The sequence below is a fragment of the Mauremys reevesii genome, linkage group 16 (genome assembly GCF_016161935.1).
Source record: "Mauremys reevesii isolate NIE-2019 linkage group 16, ASM1616193v1, whole genome shotgun sequence".
Lineage (NCBI taxonomy): Eukaryota > Metazoa > Chordata > Testudines > Geoemydidae > Mauremys > Mauremys reevesii.
Window position 1 is genome coordinate 20,308,530 of NC_052638.1, and position 23,242 is coordinate 20,331,771.

Consider the following 23,242-nt stretch of genomic DNA (forward strand, 5'->3'; position numbering starts at 1 on the left):
TGTGGGCTAAATACAAATACCTCCAAAATATAAGGCATCTATTGAAGTGTAAGATGTGAAAAAAATTGAATATTTATGTCTTATTTGTGATTTTAGTCATTTTATTACTGAAGGGAAAAAATAAACCAATAAATAAGTACTTTAAGACATGCTATAAGAAATGAATCTTAATTATCCAGTAACCTCTTCTGCTTTCACTGGGTTTTTCCTTTGAATTTCTTTATTTGGAGTTGGAGCAATAACAGAGTAACATACATATGTTTTTGTGCCATGATGGATTGTGAGAAGTCCAGGATGTTAAAAGAGATCAGATGCTAGTAGATTATGGCTGTTGTCACATTTCAAATGATTTTGCCTAAGAACAGAAGACTGGAAACATGGTGGCAATTTTTAAGACCGCTGGCATCCAGTGTCTCTTTCCTGAGCACTAGCCAGACTGTCACAATATGGCAACGCTCCAACAAGTAAAAACTAATCTGATCACTTCAGAAAAGCTACGGAGTCCGAGTGATGGCAGGTATGCTGGATTTGGTGCAGTGAGGATCAAACCCTTTGTTTTTAAAGATGGAAACGTTTACTTTTGCTAGAAGAATCTTATTTGAGTATGAAGAATGGTGGACAGATAAATAACCATGGTGAAATTAAGGAACATTAAATGGACACTGTTCCAGGGGGTTATAAACGGTTAATTAATCTCTTGAAGTGGGGATCTGTAGAGGCAATTATTGGAGAAAAGAAAAGTAATCCCTGTAATTGTAGTCCTCACAGTATATTTCCCCTTTGCAGTTCCATGGTCATCCTAGCCTCCTTCCCCAATTCTTTGGGGTCCTTTACTGGTATTTCAAATAAAAAAAAAAATTGAGTCTGCAGCCTTCTGTATAGCCTTTCACTGAAAGTTTGTATCTATCAGGATACGAGCATGAACCACCACATGGTCACTGTTTTCTAGGTGGTTCCAGAGCTGCAGCACAGATAATCACCATTTTCAAGAGGGAGCCTCTGCAGAAGCATTATATAGTGATCATTACTGAAACATTAATATTTACCCACAGGTACCACAAAATTGTATCTGAGACAATTCAGTAGTCCCCTGCATTTATACCATTGCACTCGAACTGCAGGTATAAAGTAGCCTCTCTCTTGATAGACGTGTTTCCAAGATACTATACACAAGGAAAGTTCATATAGATAGCAATTACAGTTGTCTCTTCTGTCTGATTAAGTTGTTTTATTGCAAATGGAATAATAATAAAATTGCTCTATTTTTTTAAACTGAATTTGGGTTGATTGACTTTGTTTCAGTCACTCTAAGTTGTCAAATGCTCTGAAATAACTTTTTTTTAGAAAAGAGAATGAAATAATTTAATGCATTTTCTTTAATTGTGGAGAAAAGGAACAAGGCAATATGAGGAAAGATGCTGCTTTTGGTTTTTGAAGACATAATTAAGTTAAATGTGTTGTATTCTAGTTTCACATTCCATTTTTACCACAAAGTGAGTATTAAATAGACTTGCATACTGATTTTGACATAAATCGAGCTAAATTAGACAAAAATGGCATAATCAAATATTAACTGTTTGAGTGGATGTGAAATACAGAACAGAAAAGCCAACAAGAAAAATATTGAGCAGAAAAAGAAAAAAGAAGGGGAACCAACAATCAAGGGTGACGCATGGGGTGTGTGTGCAGAGTTAGCCCCCGCCCCCCGCCCGATTTCTGAGTGCAGAGATTTGTCCTTCTCCTGCTGTGTCTGTCCCTCCCCCCTCCCCTTCTGCCCCCAGCACTTCCAGCTCTGCTCAGCCTAGGTGGGAAGCTGAAGGGACTGTACAGAGCTTCTAATGCTGGCTGACTCCTCTCAGGGTTGCTGTCTGCGAGAGACACAGCACTGAGGAGGTGGTGGCAGCCCAAGACTGTCTCACAAGTTCAGGGGTTGAGCGAGCCAGAAACGTGCAGAGGGTTGGGGGGCTCTGGCTCACTCAGTCAGCCCCTGTCCCCAGCAGCTGGGATGAAGGGTAGCAGGCTGCTGCTGCCTCCCCAGCTAGGCTCTCTCACAGACAGCTGCTGCCTTGCACAGAGGCAGTGACCCTGAATGGCTACCCTCACCCAGCATGAGAAGCGCCTCCGTCCTGTCCCCTCCACCTCCTGCCTTGGCCGGGATGCTGGGGACAGGGGCTGAGCAAGCCTGAAACATGCTGGTGGGGAGGTGCCATGGGAGAAGGACTGAGACCCCCACCCACAGATAACTGGCGGGAAGAGTGTGGTAGCCCCAGGCCAGGAGCAGGGTGGGGGTTGCTGAGGAAGGCGCCAGGAGCAGGGTCCCTCTGCGCAGTTGGAGGTAGAGGAACTGCCCACGCCCCTCCCCCCGCTGAGGTGTCCGCAAGGGCACAGGAGCTCTAGGAAGACACTGGTGCTGCGAGTCTCCCCGGAGGCACATGCTCCCCACTCCTGTGGCCCCAGCCCCCAGGAGCCAACAGGATTAGCTTCTCTGACCCAGGAACGTGAGACTGGAAGGTTCCTCTCAGAGGCAACACATGGGGCAGTCACATGGCCCCCCCTTTATATTGTACCCCCCACACTATTAGCAGGGACTAGTCATCTCTGCCAACACTATATGGGAAAAAATGAGTGGTATTAATTTGGAAGGTCAGAAACACAAAGATTATAGAACAAGCAAAAGGGACTATTACTTATACTAGACTGAAGAAATAAAATGGAAATGGCTAGAATGTATTGCAGCAGGAGACAATCAAATGGATCACAAAATGAAAATTTTGAGATAGAAAGTGAAACTGAGATAATCAGACAAAGCTACAGAGAGCATCCAGTAACAGTGAAAAGTAGTTAATAAGAATTCTCATGAATTCAAGAAAAGTGGAGGGCCATCACCTGAAACTTGTATAGTGGGATACTATCATCATGAAACTAAAACAGTGCCTATTCTGGGGTGTGTGGATGAGACAAGTCCATTCGTAATTCATATATTATCACAATAGAAAATGAGTTGGGCAATAATTAATACTTCATGGTAGGAGAAATTAATCAAGGATTTTTAAGAGGGTCCCATTGTGACCCTATGCACCCCGGTATTTACACCCCATGCCTTGTTGTGATCATTTTTGTACAAAACATACCTTGAGAGGTCTCATTTGAAAACTAATCATTAGTTTGTTTGTTTTTAATCATTAATATTATTTTTTGTCATGTATGTACACGGTGTGTATTCAGAGTTATGGATGTACGCTAGAATTACTACTAAACTGCGTGTAAACCTAGAACATCGGGGGAGTTGGCAAACATGTCTGCCCTAGACAAAGGAATGTGTATTTGCTTCTTTGACCAGCCCAGTTACCCGGCAGAGACAATGAAAGTCCATTTTTGCATAACAATGAACAAAGCTATCAAGCAAACAAGTGCAGGAGGAGACAGCATGAAGAGCGCACCTAACGGGAGAGAGAAGCGTTGTCTGGGTTTTACTTTTCAAAGAATGCATTGCAAAGGTTTACTGGTATATAAAAACAGGGGGTCTGAACCTCAAGGGATAAGCAATTGAATCAACTAATTGTATACAATATTACTATATTATAAAAGTGCATAGTGAGTTTTTTTCTGAAAACTGATGGCACAATGGTGATAATACATATATTTCACAATGATATTAAACACTATATGAGGAAATATGGATACTTAATATTCTCTAAGCTGAGAATGCCTTTTCATCCCATCATGAAATTAAAATCATACAGGATTCTAGTAGAGAAAAAGAAGCACATACTGCATAGCATCTCTGATAATCAAAGTCCTCAGGGCAGAATCTGTTTCTCCCTACACATCTGGAAAATTAACACAGATTTCCTGCTGAGTCATGCAATATGTTCCACTGGTTTGTAGAACAAATCCCTTCTAGATTTTCAATACTATTGATCTAGGATCACCAGAAGATATTGGTCTCAAGAACCAAGTTGTTTACAAGGGAGATGAACAGAAGAACAACTATAAAAGAGGGTACAAGGGAAGATCAAGGTAGTGGAGAATTTATGCAAATTGAGAATGGCTGTAAAGCAAGAGCCAATTCTTATGCTAATTAACTGAACCCAACTTTAGTGCTGCACAACTGACTGTAATGTAACTTCTTCTGGTAGCATCCTTAAGTGCTGGGTAAAACACACAAGCAAATTCCATACATACTGTCAGCAGTTCACAGTTTTTGAAGCAGTAAGAACCCCATCAAGTATGAACAAACAGCTGAAGCTGGGAATAAATGAAGTCTTCGAGTTTCCATTATCTCACATTAACATAGCGTAAGTGCTGCAGTGTGAACAATGGAAGTCTCATTCACAGATAATCAGCTAGCACCCAGGCATTGGGATTGCCTAGGCAACAGGAAATGGTAAGATACTGGGTGGTTGTAAGAAGTATTTGGATAAATCAAGAAAAAAGGAATGCTTTGGAAGCAGGATACTCATTCATTTGCACAAGACACAGTAGCTTTTGTTCCCACAGAATAGTTTACGTCAATATCTGATAAACATTTCACAATTTCTTCTGAAACACTGCACAGTAAGAAAAAAAGTTACTCTGGATTAAGGAAAAGTCTCTCTGCAAGATTGTAAAAGGTGTAGAATGTGCTTTTAATAACCTGCTTCACACTTTTTACATGCATGTGGCTCTTGCCTCCATTATAAAGGGCTCATCTACACACAAATTGCGGAGATAGAGTTGGTTGGAAAAATTTTGAAAAAACAATTTTTCATCAGAATTTTCCAATTTATCAAAATTAATTTTTTTTGAAAAATCAGTTTACTTTTGACAAATTACTGCTGGAAACCTGCCTATCTTCCTGCCAGGTCATGCCAGAGGCCTTGGAACTTGACAGCCAGTACTCAGAGAGGTTCGAATCTCCCTGACAGTCCACCAGGTTAGTTGCCATAGAGCTGCAGACTGAAATTGACATAATTCCTAATTCATAATTGTCAGTTTTCTGCCCCCTACTGAAGAGCAGTCACAAACCTAACAAAAATTATGTCAATTTCAGACCACAGCTGCTATTGCTTCCAGGGTTCCTGGCTCAGCTAGAGCCCAGACAGTAGGCAGCTGAGGATTCTGGTGAGCATATTTTGTTTTGGAAACACATTTCAGTGTTTCAGGAAAAAAAAAAAGAACAGAAAAAAAGTGGGTTTTTAAGTCCTGTGAACATTTTTGCGTTATTGTTTTTTCATCCTCAATCTGTATGAAAAATGTTTCTGAAAACTTAAAAAAATGTAGAACTAAAAAATGTGGTTTCTCAGCCATCTCTCTGTAACTTAAATTAATTTAAACAATGAAACTTTTCTTTATACAGTCTCATATCTGATTATATCAATTTAGCATGTCCTTGTAGCAATATGCTGTAGCAGACTTACATTATAACATTTCAATGATGAAATTAATTCTTATATTCTATTATCCAGGCTCTATTTTTATATATTTTTTAACTTAAACTATTCTACAAAGACTTGCCTACATAACTGAAGTCGAGCAATAGTAATTTTTGTATACACTCACAAATAAATATACACTATTGTAGGGTTTGTCTAAACGAAAAAGTTGCACTGGCGTAACCTAAAATGTGAATTTAAACCGATATTTTATTATTTAACCAGTACAATCCCCTGTGGGGAGCTCAGTTTGATTTAAGAGTGCCTTTGGTATAGCTGAAGTAGAATAGAAATAGGTACAAGTTAGACAAACATATGAATCTTAAAGCAAAATAAGGCATATCTACAGTAGACACTTTTGCTGGCATTAGAATGTTGATTGGGGTGGGGTTGTGACATTTCAAGGCTGGCAAAAGCCCTAGTGTAGAAAATGACTATTTGGCACAAAAAATGCATATTTTATATAGCTTATTTTGCTTGCTGAACCAGTGTAAACTATACAATCAAAAAACACATTTTTGCTGGAATAAGCGGTGTCTGAGCATCAGGAGGATTTTGCTAGTATAGCTATACTTGTAAACTTTTAAGTGTAGATTAGCCCTAGAAGTATTTCTTCACGAGGAGCAAAGGTGTGTTCTTAAATCAAGTTACCTAACTTAAGGTAAAATCCTAGAAGACAAGGTAGTCTGTAGTTTTCACATGAGCTAGCAACCTGCTAACTTGTGTGAAAACTACAAACTGATTTGACATCACTTAGATTTTACCTTCAGTTAACAAGTTAAGAACCTGCCTTTTTCCCTATGATGACAAGGCCACAGGAGTGTGCACTGGTTTAAAACCCATTTAATTTAAACCAGTAGAACTTTTGCAGGCAAATTCCTGATTTAAAAAAATGCTGATGTTTTAGAATCTGCATTTACATTACAAGAAATTAGAAAGGAAATTAATTATGCTCTCCTGGGTTCTATTCTGCTTATACATAGTTGCAGGGATCTACAGCTAGAAAGATGGGATTAAACTGATCAACCCATATTTATAATGCTGTGAAATCAAGCAATATTTGCTCGTGTGCAAGGGTACAAATGCACCCAAATATTTAAAAACAAGTGCACACAACTTAAGTAAAAATAGTAAATTTATATTCAAATTATATTCCACCTTCTGGCTTCTATCAAGCTGAAAGGATGAAATTTAGACTTGCAAACACTTAGGCACCCCATTTTAAAAACCATAAACACTTATATATTTTATATTATATAGTATAGTACAGGCATTAATTTTTCCTTGTACCCACTAAGATGGTACAGGTGTTATTTTTGTTCCATTTATTTAGCATTTCATAATTACGACTAACTCAATCAAAAGAAAAAATATTTTTAAAAATGTTCACAGCATTCTGTCTAGAAAAACCAGCGCTCAGAAATACTAAGAAACTCGTGAAAATTATAAACTGCCTTTGAGGAAAGAAACACATTTACACAAATCTCAATCCTACATTATGACAGGTTTCAGAGTAGCAGCCGTGTTAGTCTGTATCCGCAAAAAGAACAGGAGTACTTGTGGCACCTTAGAGACTAACAAATTTATTTGAGCATAAGCTTTCGTGGGCTACAGATGCTCTGAAGAAGTGGACTGTAGCCCACGAAAGCTTATGCTCAAATAAATTTGTTAGTCTCTAAGGTGCCACAAGTACTCCAATCCTACATTATTCATCAAATGTGACAAATATTGTCCAGACTGGCAAAAATAATATTTAAACAGTTATTTAATAAGTCCATTGCCTCAAAATTCTAATAAAGTATCTGTTGGATCAATATGTTATCTACATTCACAGATTTTAAGGTCAAAAGAGAACACTGTGATCATCTAGTCTAACCTTCTACATAGCACAGGCCATAGAACTTCCCTGAATTAATTCCTGCTTGAACTAGCTCCTTGTCTACATTACACAATTAAGTCGATCTACGTTAGGTTGACATATAACCATCACAGTAATCACTGCGGTTTTTCGTGTCCATACTATGCTCCTTCTGTCGGTTGTGCGCATCCTCACGGGGAGCATTTGCACCAACTTCAGAGGAGCACTGACAGGTGATGTAAGTAACACACTGTCCACACAGACGCTGTGTTGCCCTAACTACATTGACCTAAGCGCTATGCTTCTCATGGAGGTGAAGTTATTAGGTCGGTATAGTGGGGGATTTACATCGATGGGTGCAATGCTGTAGTGTAGACACTTATAGAATTAGGTCGATGTAAGCTGCCTTACATCAAGCTAATTCTGTAGTGTAGACCTGGCCTAGAATGTATCTTTGACAGAGCTATCTTCCATTTTTTAATCCGAGAACCAGGGAAAATTTTGTATCAAATAGTTAAAAGTAAACAATGTGTTTAATTAACCTAAAGTTGATATGAAACAAAAAAGAAGAAGAAAAACAAAGAGCAGTAAGACTACATTAAGCAGGAGCAATTTTATACTTCTAGAATGAGTAATTTTTGAAGTATCTGGAAATGTGTGTGTGTGTATATATATTATAATTTGTTACACCTATTATTCCTACTTCTTTCTGAGAAACCATAACACCTACTCTCTATCATGAAAGGATATAAATGTTACAATTATCCTAGCAGCTGAACAAGGATTAAATACTGAACCTTTGTAATTAGGTACTCTAATTTTTTTCATATCTGGACCAAACCCTTGGAAAACAAGTAAAAATACCAAACCAAACAAAACAAAAACAAAAAAGCAAAACAAACAAAGCAAAAAATTTGCTGGCTCCTCCTTCCCTGTCAAATACCAAATGCCGAATATTTTACAGTTTGCCACACTGAGTGCTCCAGAAACTAGTAGCCTTGCTCCTAAAGTCTCCAGAGTAAGGTTACCTTTTGTAGATCTACGGAGGTCCAGGTGCCTGGCAGAGAAATGGGTATATAGCAGATACGGGAGGATGCACGCATCAAAGAGAGCCCAACTCCTGCATGTTTTAGGAACTCAATGTAGAAAATCCTTTATACACTTACAACCACAATTCATCTGGAGGTAGAGAGAAGAGCAGGTCTCTCCCGGATTCCTTGTGCACCTCTTACAGTGTGCAAGACTATGGACATCTTTGACTGCCACATAATTTGGGTCTAATGTGATTCCTAAATCATGGGCATCTTGCTTGTATCATAATCTGTATCCAGAAATAGCTACGGCATGTGACATAATCATCACAGTTCCTGTCCACACTACGAAAGTTGTTATACTACTCTACGTAAGAGTTCACGAAGAATGTACTTCTCACTCAAAGCAAGATTTCTACAGGTTTACATTTTCATATTACTACATAGTATCAGTTTCTGTCAAAGGGCACACATACAAATCTGAAAGAAAACCAATAATCCATCACGCAAAAGGATCCATTTATTCTTACTGGAAATTGATTTTAAAATAAATAAAAAAGCATAATACATGCATTTAATTTTGAAAATAACCTGAATTCTGACATAGTATTGATGCTGTTTTGAATTAAAATATTTTAAATTAATTTTTTTTCATACATCAGCTAACAGATTAAATTAAGCATATGCTTACCTGATTTGAGTATCTCATGCTAACATTCCGCTGATCTTGTGGCGGTATGTAACGCCCTACTGGGTCAATGTCTTTGGGATTTACTAATCCATCAACTGAAAGTAAACCACAATTGAAACATTATTAAAAAGTCTGAGCACTTTCAAGGTAACGTATTCTATTACCAATATTATGTAAACCATTATTATTACTTTCATTAATGAAGACACACAGTATAGAAATAATAGCTTCAGGTCCTATTTTGAAAGGACCACTACAGTCTCTAAAGACAGGCAATCAACTCCCAAAACTTTCTTCATGCAAACTGATCAAATGTTGCCTTAAATCCCTTCTCAATAACAAAATCTCTTCCCATGCCTTAATTTCCCCAAAGCATCCTACAGCTGCATTTGTTCCTGGATCGGTGCTTGAGATAAGCGACAAGCCATAATGTGCCAATACTTGAGAAGAAGTGACATGGAAATGTATAATATCACTCTCCAGAAGTATGGATCATGTTATGATTATTCAATACCCAGTAAAAAACCTAACCTCCCAAGATTGGTTGACTTGTGAGAATGGCAATGGGATAGTGAAATAATCTGTCTTTCATCTCTAGTTCATTGGTTTGAATCCAGCCTACACTGGTATTTGTTGCTGTCTAGGAATTCTGCTACAGCCTTTGTGAAACGTGTCAAACGTGCCTAGTAAATAAGTATTTATTACAGATATCACTATAATCAGGACTCATATTGGCCATGTCACAAGGAGTAGTTAAAGACTGAATAAGCACTGAGAAATGTGATGCTACTGACCAAAGAAATTTGATGCTACTATATCATGGTTATGACATACTGACAAATAGGTTTGAAAAGCTTACACTGTTTCACTTCTGTGGCTCAGCTAAAAGATTGTTGTCTTAGTGCTCTTGGTCTGGTACTTTCCTCCAGTCCTAATTTGCTTGCTCTCTCGCTCTCTCTCTCTCTAGTGCAGGGGTTGGCAACCTATGGCATACGTGCCAAAGATGACACACGAGCCAATTTTTAATGGCATGCTGCTGCTTGCCGGGGTTCCAGACGCCGGCCCCGCTCAGCCCACTGCCAAACCCAGGCCAGCAGTGGGCTGAGCGGGGCCAGCGGCCGGGATCCCAGCAGGCAGCAGCGTGCCATTAAAAATCCTGCCTGGCCCGGCCCGGCCCAATCGTCTCCACCCCTCCCGCTGGCATTAGCACAAGCTTTCCTGACCTCCGTCACTTCTGGCGGGAGGTTGTGTTTCTGAGTTAGCGTGTCCATACCGCTACCTGGCGTCCACGGAGTCTGAGCGGCCCTAGAAGCGGCTCCGCCAGCGCAGGCAGGAAGAGGGACCCAGCTCCACAGGAGTTGCAGCGCCCGCAAGGCCTGTAAGGGGGGGGAAGGGTCCTGGGTCCCAGCTGCACCGTGTGCCTGCCTGCTCTCAGCACAGCCGGCCCCGCTCCCTGGACTCAGGCAGGCTGCCCCGGGGTTGGAGCCCCAGTGTCCGGATGAGCTTGGCTCTGTACTGGGGCAGGCCACATCCTACAACCCAAAACCGAGCCCGGGGGCTCCAGCTCGCTGCCTGCTGGACCCTGGGAACAGCTGGGTTGCACCTCTTTCCCCACCCCACGTCACTGGAACCCGTTCCCCCCCGGCACTGAGGGCAGAACCCAGGAGTCTGGAGCCCTAGTCTCCCTCTGCCCCCAACCCCCTCGAACAACTAGAGCCAAGCTGGAAACTTAGGAATCCAGAGTCCTCACCCCCCCGCACTCCTCCCCCGAGCGTCGGACACCAGCACCTTCCCAGAGCCCAGGAGTCCCAACTCCCACCCTGCTCCCCGCCCTAGCCCCCCACTCCCAAGTCCCTGCCCTGATCCCTGCACCCCCCTCACACACACCCAGCCCTCCGCCCTGACCCCTGCACCCCCCACATACCCAGCCCCCCATACCTCATGCTCTGACTCCTGCACCCCCTCACATGCACTCTGCCCTGACTCCTGCACCCCCGCACATACCCACCCGCACCCTGAGCACCAAATGGGAGCTCCTGCACCGCCCCGCCCCCCGCACATTCCCACCTGCACCCCTCGCACCAAATGGGAACTGCCCAGGTAAGCACTCCACGCCCCAACCCTGAGCCCCCTCCCTCATTCTAGCTCCTGGACGACCCTACACCCCAACCTCCAGCCTGCTCCTTCACCCCTGCTGGTCTGGGGTTCTGGCTGCCGGCCGCTTGCCAGCCAGGGTCCCAGCCGCTGGTCCCACTCGGCCTGCTGCCGGCCTAGGTGAATGGAATCCCAGTCTGGCAGAAGACTGAGCAGGCCGGCGGCGTAAGATCAGCATTTTAATTTAACTTTAAATGAAGCCTCTTAAACATTTTGAAAATTTTGTTTACTTTACATTTGACAATAGTTTAGTTACATAACATAGACAGAGCGAGACCTTCTAAAAAACGTTAAAATGTATTACTGGCACGCAAAACCTTAAATTAGAGTGAATAAATGAAGACTCGGCACACCACTTCTGAAAGGTTGCCAACCCTGCTCTAGTATGTGCGCTTGTGTGTCTTTTTCTCATGAATTTTTGTTTGTGGGAGCTATCTGTTCTACTCCTCCTCACCAGCACTTCCAACAGCCAATTTGCTCTTTAGCTTTCCTTAGTAAAAGTAGAAGGAGCCAAATTTTCTGGTGGAGGAGAGCAGTACACAACTTTTTCTAAAACAAGGATGAACAGAGCATGAACTCCCTTTCCATTGTTCCCCCAATCAGGGACTGATAACTTCTGCTATGCTCCCAAGCCTCTGCTCAACTGAGAAACAAGGGGAAGAGTCTGTCCTAAACTTTGGATTTTGGATTTGTTTAGTTGTTTCTAAGACTCATTAATCTAACTTCACAAACTATACACTAACCAATTGATGGTATTACACTGCTGATCACTACTGAGTATGGATTTATGAACAAAGGTTTCAAAAGCTAAAAGCGAACAATAACCAGTTGAGCTTCTGGACAGTGCAGTGAATAGGAAATGGAAATCAGTGCTCACCTCATTAGCTCAGGTGTGTTTTTGAGGGATCCGGGAGCAATGGGGTCACCCTTGCCCTCCAGAGAGATCTCACCCAGGAGCCACTGGGGCAGTACTATACATGCCCTCCCCCCATATCCTCTTCTCCCTTTCTGACGGCCACACTGTGTGCATCTGGGAGAGGGGGAGGGTCCTGCTTCTCTCTCGTTTCCACCTCCCCACCTTTCCCTGTGCCGTAGGATGCCCTCTCACATGGCATCTGGGAGCCTGTCTCAGCTGCTGCTGCTGCCGCCATTGGACAGAGGGGATCATGATGAGCTGCCTGATCAGTTCTCACCTACTGGGGGATGCAAGTTGCTGCTGCTGCTTGCTTTTGCTGCTGCAAAAAGCCATTTCAAACTCTGCTCCCTTGTCTAGGGGGCCAGACCTCTTGTGATACCAGAAGCTGGACTGATCATAAAATTTTGTTTGGGGTCTGGAAGGGATTCCCCTTGTGTGGCAAAACTGGTAAACTGCTATGTGGCTTTTTCCACCTTCCATCTGGCAGCCTGAAGGTCCAGTTTAGGGGTTTAAATTACACTTGTGACAACTTTGGTGGGTTCCACTGAGATTGTTAGGTTAAAGAATCCCATCTAAGGTCCTTATAGGCCAATGGGCTGCCTGGGCATGGGCTCTGAGCATGACATTGCATAGTACCACCATGCATCAAGCACTGCGTGGCTCCTCTCATCTCATCTCTCCTCTTTCCTTTGTTGGAAGAGAAGAAAGGGTTGGGATTCTGGTTTCTAGCCATGGTCGCTGGGCAGGCCTGAAGGTGTACAGGGGACACAGCCCTCATACCTGCCCTCAAGTCTGTAGATCCTGGGGCCGTTGGTGACCAACTCAAATCTGCACTGGAACAGCCTTACCCAGGTAGTTTGGGGAGTGGTTCCCCGTTGGTTAATAAAGTTGCAGCCTCCCTATTTAACTATGTTACAGTGTATGCGTCTCATTGTTGATATGTACGCATTAATGTGTTTAGTGAAACACTAATTCTGTTTGACCACTGTGAAAGGATTTGTGTGCGCACGCGTGTGTGTTTGTTTTAACCAGTCACTTTGACTACATAACTGAGAATACTTGTCTCACATTAAATGATCTAGGAACTGAAAAGAAAATATTCAAAATGTAAAAATAAAAATGACCTTAATACCAGTCACAGGTAAGGCTCAAACCCATCATATCTAATTAACACACGGCTGCAATTACAGTCACACTTAAATCAAATAAACCCATTTTTTTCAAGGAAGCTTGCAAAAAGAACATATTTAAGACACAGACACCAGTGAATGTAAAGCACACAGATAAACTATGGAATAGTTTTGAGCTCCTGTCTAGAGTTCCATCATTTAATACCACCATAGATTTTGTTTTAGCTTTGAAGCAGAGCAATGAGCAGCTATCACAAAGTGATCCTGTGTCTGGGGTTCTAAAAGGACAAAATTATAACTAAATACTGTTAAACCTCCCTTATGATATGGCAGCTCCAGAAGATGCCCTTCATAATCATCATACCCTCTGCATATATTATTTTCCACTATAGAGTCTTTTTTATAGGAAGAAACATGCATTTATTCTACAGAAACAAAATGGAGTACTCTAATTAGTTAAAGTAGATAGTTAAGGATTTTGTAGCATTTGTTCAACTAAGCTGTAAGAAGAATTTATACTTTCATTTTAAATGTGAAGCTGTCTACACTATGAAACAAATCTTCCTTAGGTATATGCTACAGATGGGTCATACTGTACACTCAAGTTATTCATGAACGAGACAATAATTTGTACAGGATCTTGAAAAGCACTATGCAGTCTGACTACCAGGAAATTAACTAGTGGTCAAAAAAAGCAAACAGATCTGCTGGCTACATCAGCTAACACCAAAAACTTCAGCAGCAATAGAAAATGACACTGATTTTGAAATGAAAATGCTCCTGAATACAGAAATCTAAAATGGGTTAAGATATGTATAAACAATCCAAGTACTAATAAAACTAACTGATTTATTAACACATAGGATAAGAGAATATGTGGGCTCCACTACATGTACATTCATAACTGTAATTCTGAATAGAATCACTTACAGTCATGCTCAAGCCATAAACTAAACTATTCCTGAATCAATGACCTTTTTGCTTGATGTTTTTGGAAAGCAAGAACCATACTGAATGTGTTGCTCTATGATGCTTCCAATTTAGCTTACATTTGTATTTAAACCAACCTGTGACTGAAAGCACTTTTTAGACCTACATAAAGCCAAAATCATTTCTACATGAGGTCACTTATACATGAATGCACAATTGTTAGACTTGAGCTAGAAGGACTTATTCCAATATCCAATAATCATCATTAGATTTAAAACATCCACCTCAGTGTACATTCATCACCACAAATGCATGTTTTCGGTCCATTGGGCTTGAAAGCAGAACCTCCTTTGCTGGTAACATTATTTCTATTAACAAAAGCGGATTTTCCAAGCCCTATGAAATCCATCTGGCTCTTTACTTCATAGGCTGAGGTTCTCAACCTGTGGCCTAGGACCACTGGTGACCCACAAAGCAGGATACAAGCATCATGTGGAGAGGCACAGAACAGATGAGAGAGAGAGAGAGAAATGAAAAAAGAATAGATGATATTTTCCCAAAAAAGGACAACATTTGTAGTACTAAAACCAGATAAATGCATTGTATCTACTATCCTAAGTTATCGATTACAATTGTCAGCAGGGCTTGAAAAATCTACTTACCTAATTGAGTAAACAATTTTTCCCAGCAAGTGACATCACCTTGTGCAAAATTTATACTCCCCCCCCACCCCCAAGACCTTTTAGTTGGAAAGACAACCCTGCAAATGTGAGCCTAGCTTAAACCCAAGATGAGCTCCTAAGGCTACAGAAAGACAGCTCCAATGCCTCTACTGATCAAAGCTTCCTTAAGATGCAACAGAGCAAAATGTGAACAGAATTTTGTTAGTATTTACTGCTCTTTTTCAGATCTCTGTGGGCAGCAGTGAAACCTGCAAAATCCAGCGAGCGAATTTAATTCTGCTGCAAAGATGTAGGACAAGGCAAAGAAAATATGTTAGTAGCAGTAGTAGTGAATACAACATGGGAAAAAGTTAAATAAGAAGATAAGAGGAAAGACACCAACGATAACTTAGGAAATGATTCAACATGATTAATTATAGGACAGAAAAAGGAAAGTAACAACAGGAAGGGAAAGAAGGTAAAACAGAAACAAGGGGATGTAGCAAGTAGAGCTGGTCAAACAGTACTTGGCAAATATTTAATTTGATATATTTTACCAGTATTCATCAGCTACAGAGCCAATCAAATACTATTTAGCAAACCTATTAGATCAATACCATTAGAATTCATCAAATATATTCAATACCTACTTCTTCCAGCTATCTGACCAATCTTAGTAGGAAGTGGCATCTAAAACATTAAGTACAAGATTGACTGCTAATATTACAATTATATATACTACACAATAAACAGTACACAACTCCTTAATTCACTTAATTTGCAGCAAACATAGCCTGGTGGGTAGAAAGGGGGTGTGTGTGATACAAGTATAGTCTCCCCCTGGCTAGCAAGCTTATTGCTTCACTAGGAGGACTCAAATACATTTTTCAGCTCTGGTCAGAAGGATGCTGCATACGGGATCATAACTGGCAAGTTATGAAGAAATGTGTCCACAAGACCAACCCTCTATGAAGATGTCTACTTTGTGAAAAAGCGCCATCTCTACTAATGCACAGGCTAATATTGAAAAGTGTTTGAAAGTTGATAGAACTTAATTCTTATGAATACCCCCCACTCTTTTTTCTTTATTCCCAAACTTTATTCTCTCATGGGATCCTTGACTTTGTATTTCAGGTGATTTACCAGCAATGAACATTTTCTCAATCTCAATGAAAATAACTAATTAGTTTAATCATTATGGAGTTCTAAGTGGTGACCTTAGCTTCTCAGCAGTTTGGAAGTTAGGGCAGTCATTGGCACAATAAACCTTATATCTGGCATTTCCTGTTTCGAGTGCTTAATTGTACAACCTTCATAAAATATCAGGGTTGGAAGGGACCTCAAGAGGTCATGTAGTCCAACCCCCTGCTCAAAGCAGGACCAATCCCCAGACAGATTTTTGCCCCAGATCCCTAAATGGCCCCCTCAAGGATTAAACTCACAACGCTGGTTTGGCAGGCCAATGCTCAAACCACTGAGCTAGCCCTCCCCCGCACTGAGCTACTGGTTCAGAATATAATTTTAATGTATTAGAGTGGAATATGATATGTTATAATGCTGGCAGGGGTGTGAAAGCAAAGGTTAGTGGCCGAAAGATAGAAAAGTGTATTTGGGGACGGGGTGGAATCAGAGGAAAGTTTGAAACTTTAAAAGCTGACAGGGAAGTAACATGGGAAAAAACACACGTACACTGCCATTGTAGGCAGTCCCATCATACCATACCCTCCATAAACTTCTCAAGCTCAGTCTTGAAGCCAGTTAGATTTTTTGTCCCCACTACTGCCCTTGAACTCCACATATTTATCAAAGCAGAGGTAGTGACTGATTTTTATATACATACATACACATACAAAAAATAACTTTCCGGAGTCCATTCAAAACTTAAATCTGGATATGTGTATTGGTTTAAAAAAAATGTTGACAAGAAATATATGTTTTATTACTAACAGTCAGATGTGTGATTAACATGGTCTGAATCTAGTTTTATCCATTTCATCTTACCCAAGAGTTTTGCAATGATGTACAGTGCCTGTCCCCACAAGAAAAGCTTTCCATCACGTCCACTGTTGCTTGGAAATCGTTTCTGACTACCAGGATTTTTCTTTTCTAATTCAACAAAGTCAGCTGGCACATAATAATACTTGGGTACAACTGGATAGCCTGTGAAATTTTAAAATAAATACATTAAGTAAATAAATAAAATTACTTCTGTTATAAAACTGAAGTGAATTTAAAATGGAAAAAAATATACACTGATTATCTGTTTGAACTGAAAGGTTGCCAGCAGTGTGTTATCCTTCCAAGGCACTGCAAACTGAAGGCTGTATTAAACAGTACTTTATTTATGCCTGAACATACTTTTTACATGCTTTCTTTACTGGACAAATGTACTGTCTCTTAATCGGGGCGGCTCTAGACATTTTGCCGCCCCAAGCATGGCGGCATGCCGTGGGGGGCACTCTGACGGTCGCCGGTCCCGCGGCTCCGGTGGACCTCCTACAGGCGTGCCTGAGGAGGGTCCGCTGGTCCCGCGGCTTCGGTGGACCAGCGGACCCTCTGCAGGCAGGCCGCCTTTGGCGGCCGGCAGAGCGCCCCCCACGGCATGCCTCCCCAAGCACGCGCTTGGCGTGCTGGGGCCTGGAGCCTCCCCTGCTCTTAATATTCTATTCAGGGCAAAGCATAATGTCCATTTATTTATAGATAGCAAAAAATGTATGCTGTCTAGAAATGAGTAAAATACTCACAGATAATCAAAATTACTTGAAAATGGAAAATTCTGATATTGGGAATATTAGTAACTAAACTTTCCAAATATAATCATCATAATCTTTGTAAATAATGAAACAGCAAAAAAAAAAAAAGGTTTCTGAGTAAACCTTGCATTTAAACCATCAATTCTTTTCCCAGATAATGAACTCCTTTTCTGATTAGATATATTTTTACAGAAGAAATAAATTAGGTTTTATATTATAAATTATAATAAAATTATAATACAGGTATTTTATATTATATATTATATTAAGTGCTGTGAAGCATTACTCTCATGACAATATATTCTCTCCACATTACTTTGATCTTCTGTTGCTACAGTATTTGCAATAAAATTTAGAAAACTTAAGTATACTCTTTAAACATTCCGATAACTCAAAGGAACCTACAATTCATTGAAACTACTATCGCACAGTACCTTCAGATGAGTGTTGAAGCAAAGGATCCAGAAGCTCCTGATATTCTTTTACTTGTTCTGGATTTCCTCTAAAAATTCCTACAAATAACCAAGTAAAATTTCAATTAATAAAGGACTTATTTTTTTTTAACATGTGAATTTAGCGATCATGAAAAGGTCTATACTAACACCCCTGATGATTGGACCCTAATGAGTTATCTGCAGAATGGATACAGCACAGGCAGTGACAAAGCAAGTGTCCTCATGATCCTCTGCTAATATGTCTCAATCCTGGAACATTCTAAGGTCTTGTCTATGCAGGAAAGTTTTTTGGGGTATAACCTAAATTGTGAATTTAAACCAACACAGTTATAGCAGTATAACCCCAACATGCTGGCACCCATTTCAGTATGAGTGCCTTTTTTCAATTTAGTTTATACCAGCTTGGAAGAAGTTTAAGCTAAAATAAAGGCACTCTTATACCAGAATAACAATGTCTATATGGGGGACTGAGAGGGGGAAAGACTTATATCAATGTAACAGTGTCTGCTAAATCTTTCCCTCACAGTGGAGAGCTAAGGGCAAGATGGTAGTAAAGTCTCTATAGCCATATTCCTTGACCTTTGCTGAGACTGTCAAGAAGGAAGCTGGATGTACCAGCTGCGATTTTTTTTTAAATGATGCAATATGTGTCCTCAAAAAAGTAGAATGAGGCAACCAGACTCATTACACATAGGCTTCTTAACAGCCACCCAATAGTGAAGCTAGACAGCTAGTATTCTCAAAGTAAACTTTATATCCCAATGTACATGCTCTGAGCGATCCAGTCTTTCCTGGACAGGTTCTAGGTCTTTAGGATGGACTTTTCAGATACCTGAAAATTAGGTGCCCAACTCCCATTGAATTTCAAAAGAATTCAAGTGCCTAAATCCTATAATACCCTTTGAAAATCCCTGAATACATTTTATGAAGGCACAGTATCTTTAATACCAAGAGCAAAGTTGGGAGGAATCAACTACCCTTGACCTGGAAGGGGTCAAAATGTGTCTTGAAGGGGCTTGGGGATGGTTTACCAGCTAGGAAAGGTGGAGGGAATTTGGGATGTGCTAATCTCCTTTAATATACACCTGCGCTACTCTGGAGCTCTAAAGTTGATTCTCTTTTGACTAATAGTAACAGGCAATTTTCAAACTGTCATAACATCTTATACATGCTCCCCCATTCTGGCATCAGGTTCCCCTCATACCCTTATCGTGAAGGATTTCTGTAGTTTCCAAAAAAAGCAGCAAAGAATCCTGTGGCACCTTATAGACTAACAGACGTTTTGTAGCATGAGCTTTCGTGGGTGAATACCCACTTCTTCGGATGCAAGTAGTGGAAATTTCCAGGGGCAGGTATATATAAGCAAGCAAGAAGCAAGCTAGAGATAACGAGGTTAGATCAATCAGGGAGGATGAGGCCCTGTTCTAGCAGTTGAGGTGTGAAAACCAAGGGAGGAGAAACTGGTTCTGTAATTGGCAAGCCATTCACAGTCTTTGTTTAGTCCTGAGCTGATGGTGTCAAATTTGCAGATGAACTGGAGCTCAGCAGTTTCTCTTTGAAGTCTGGTTCTAAAGTTTTTTTGCTGCAGGATGGCCACCTTAAGATCTGCTATTGTGTGGCCAGGGAGGTTGAAGTGTTCTCCTACAGGTTTTTGTATATTGCCATTCCTAATGTCTGATTTGTGTCCATTTATCCTTTTCCTTAGAGACTGTCCAGTTTGGCCGATGTACATAGCAGAGGGGCATTGCTGGCATATGATGGCATATATTACATCGGTGGACGTGCAGGTGAATGAACCGGTGATGGTGTGGCTGATCTGGTTAGGTAGTAGTAGTTTCCAAAAATCACAGAGAATAACAGAAAACAGGCATGGAACTTCCCAATAATGAAACTGGCTTGTCTAGCCCAATCCCCTTCTACATTCTATGATTCATCCACAAAAGATTAAAATTGCTAAATAATTTTTTCCTGAGAAAGGCCCCACAAGGAAAGTACTCTGTACTGAGTCTGGAAGAAGTATATCTGTGTGTGACAGTGGGAGTCCTGAAAATGTTGTCCACCAAAAACAGGTGAACTGAAAAAAAAATCATAAGATGCTTGGAAAAAATTAAACAAATATATTTTTATTAAACATATAAAGTTCTTAATCTACATTTTCCTAAAAACTCTAAAATTTCTTCTCATAATCTGTTTTACGCATACCAATGTGCAATAAATTGGCTATTCCAATTAAATCAGGGCTTTGAAAAGAAGTCTAAACTCAACCTTCATAACAGAATGTTGATGGGAGGTTCTCTGAACACATCATTTAGAGGGTTTTTTCCTCTTCACCCAATTTTGTAATACTAAAGGGCAAGAAATTATCTTAGCAAATATATTTCCATATATTTTGGAATATTGCTACATATACAGCATATATAAAAAGAGCTAAGGAAAAATAAATGCAACAGAAAACAAAACTGCGAATCTTGGAAGGAGAAGGTTTGTGCAAGGAAAAAGGGTATGTTAAACACGTTGAGATTATATAACAGTGACCTCTCATCAACATACTTTTGAGCACTGTGTTGATATGACAAAGAAATGGAATATTTTGACAGCATTTATTTGCAAATTATTTCTATTACCAGATGTTAGTTACAAAAAAAAAAATCCTCATAAGTTGCACGTGAAAATCCAGTTGGCAATTATACCAAACATCTGGAAAAGGGTAAATAGTAAGTGTGACATATGGGAAATTAAAGAGACAGCTCCTGTTAGTGTTAATAGAAAATGTAAAACTAATTCCAGAATACATAATTTTCAGAATCTCAGCTACTCCTCCCAATTTCAAACATTAGAAAGCTGTGATTTGACAAACAGAAAAGCTGACATGTATATCAATAAAATATTGGAAAAACTGTGTTACCTCACAGTATAACAGAACAAAATGCTTTAAGCAAAAAAATAATTATTGTAGATGTGTATATTTGTTGGGAAATGTGTCATTCTTATTTTAGAAGGACCCAGAGGAATTTCATTGCTGTGATGATGGTTTTATTTTTTTTAAATGATCAGTGACTGAATATATTTTGCTATTCCACTCAAGCCACAAAGCTCAGAGTACCTTTGCTCAAATAATTTCCCCTGTAGATAAGTGCGGACAGGGGGTGTTATGTGATGACAACCCACTTCCAACAGAGTCAGCATTCATGATAGGGGTAATTCACTCCTTCTTCTGAAATTTAATTTTCCCCTTTCCAGTTTTATTAGTCTCTCTCTACACATTTCAAATTTTGTATTAACTTTAGGTGCAGGGATTTGGAGATTCAGAGATTTTTTTTTTCTCCCACACTGAGAAACGTATACTTTCTTTCGTGGTGATGGTTATTCTGACCAATATTTTATCCCACTATGGCTTCTACCATTAAATCAGGATATAATGTAATAAGATTTGATTCAAAATTTGAAACTTGTTTACTTCATGTCTTTCAGCTCATTGCCTCCTTTGATCATTGATTTTCTTCATTTGTTTATTTTACAATTAGTGGACAAGGAATGATATATATTTTCCTGGGTGGCAGTTGGATGAAGGTTTCTCTGGCCTGCTATGGACATTCTATTTTAATTATTAACCCACAGTTGTTTTCATCACTACATGAGTTTAATATTACAGACCAATGAGCAATTTAGAAATAGCAATTTTTCCACATGCAAACAGAGAACTTATTTTTAGAGTGGCCTTATGGTGAAGACACCAAGCAGCCCAACTGCCTTTTGTAGCAGAGGTTTTTGAAGCCTAATCTTGATGGCAAACATATCACAAAAAAGAAAGCGGCAGAAATTAGTATTCTGAATGCACACATGCACAGAGGCAGCTGAATTCACATTTATTTTATTCAAGGAGATGAAGATATCGGAATCATAAAATATTAGGGTTGGAAGAGACCTCAGGAGGTCATCTAGTCCAATCCCCTGCTCAAAGCAGGACTAACACCAACTAAATCATCCCAGCCAGGACTTTGTCAAGCTCAGCCTTAAAAACCTCTAAGGATGGAGATTCCACCACTTCCCTAGGTAACCCATTCCAGTGCTTCATCGCCCTCCTAGTGAAATAGAGTTTCTTAATATCCAACCTACACCTCCCCCACTGCAACTTGAGACCATTGCTCCTTGTTCTGTCATCTGTCACCACTGAGAACCAAGTTCCATCCTCTTTGGAACCCCCCTTTAGGTAGTTGAAGGCTGCTATCAAATCCCCCCTCACTTTTCTCTTCTGCAGACTAAATAAGCCCAGTTCCCTCAGCCTCTCCTCCTAAGTCATGTGCCCCAGCCCCCTAATCATTTTCATTGCCCTCCACTAGACTCTCTCCAGTTTGTCCACACCCCTTCTGTAATGGGGGGACCAAAACTGGACACAGTACTCCAGGTGAGGCCTCACCAGTGCTGGATAGAGGGGAATAATCACTTCCCTTGATCTGCTGGCAATGCTCCTAATAATACAGCCCAATATGCCGTTGGCCTTCTTGGCAACAAGGGCACACTACTGACTCATATCCAGCTTCTCGTCCACTGTAAGCCTCAGGTCCTTTTCTGCAGAACTGCTGCTTAGCCAGTCGGTTCCCAGCCTGTAGCAGTGCATGGGATTCTTCCTTCCTAAGTGCAGGACTCTGTTGAACCCCATCAGATTTCTTTTGGGAAAGGCTTTAACTGTTTTTTAAAGCTATGAAATTTGTAGTTTTTCCCCTCAGCTTACAGAAGTGAGAGAGACAACATTCTCTTAACCATTCCCATCCATAGTTAGTAGAACAGTAAACATTTTCTGCTTTTCTAAAGCTCCATGTGAGGGGAACCTATCAGAGCCTTCTCTTTGCAGCATATCTGGCAGGCTTCCTTGTGAAAATTGCAAATGTCTGTTCCTAAAGGAAATGTTCATTTGTGTACTGGCTTCCTTGTCACTCCTCACACTGTAGTCTACCTACTCAAAATAGAAAATCTTATCTACTGCTCAGATAATAAAGGGCATTTCTTAGAAACAAGACATTTTAGTCCAAGTCTGGAATGACAGAAAAGGTAGGAGCTGTATATGAATTGCACTCTTCCTTTTGCAAGCACCGCAATTACAAACTTCAAAATATTCAAGACTAAGGATGGAAAAGTGGACATTGTGAAATCTTGCCTGAACTACATCCTTGTACCAAAACTGAACTAACATATTTTAGAAGGTTCTGATCTACTCTGTTGAAATCACCTCTACTCAACTCAACCCTCT

At 40.4% G+C, this 23,242-nt stretch overlaps 1 protein-coding gene across 7 annotated transcripts in view; it reads right to left on the reverse strand.

Moving 5' to 3' along the window:
* PHKB (phosphorylase kinase regulatory subunit beta) overlaps window positions 1-23,242 on the reverse strand; it is a 187,166-nt gene that overhangs the window by 58,898 nt on the left and 105,026 nt on the right. For all 7 annotated transcript variants that reach the window (XM_039503735.1, XM_039503733.1, XM_039503740.1 and 4 more), the window contains 3 exons: window positions 17,974-18,051; window positions 16,788-16,946; window positions 8,995-9,089 (listed from right to left, as the gene is read on the reverse strand). In XM_039503735.1, coding sequence (XP_039359669.1) covers window positions 8,995-9,089; window positions 16,788-16,946; window positions 17,974-18,051 — 332 coding nt within the window. The remainder of the gene's footprint in view (window positions 1-8,994; window positions 9,090-16,787; window positions 16,947-17,973; window positions 18,052-23,242) is intronic.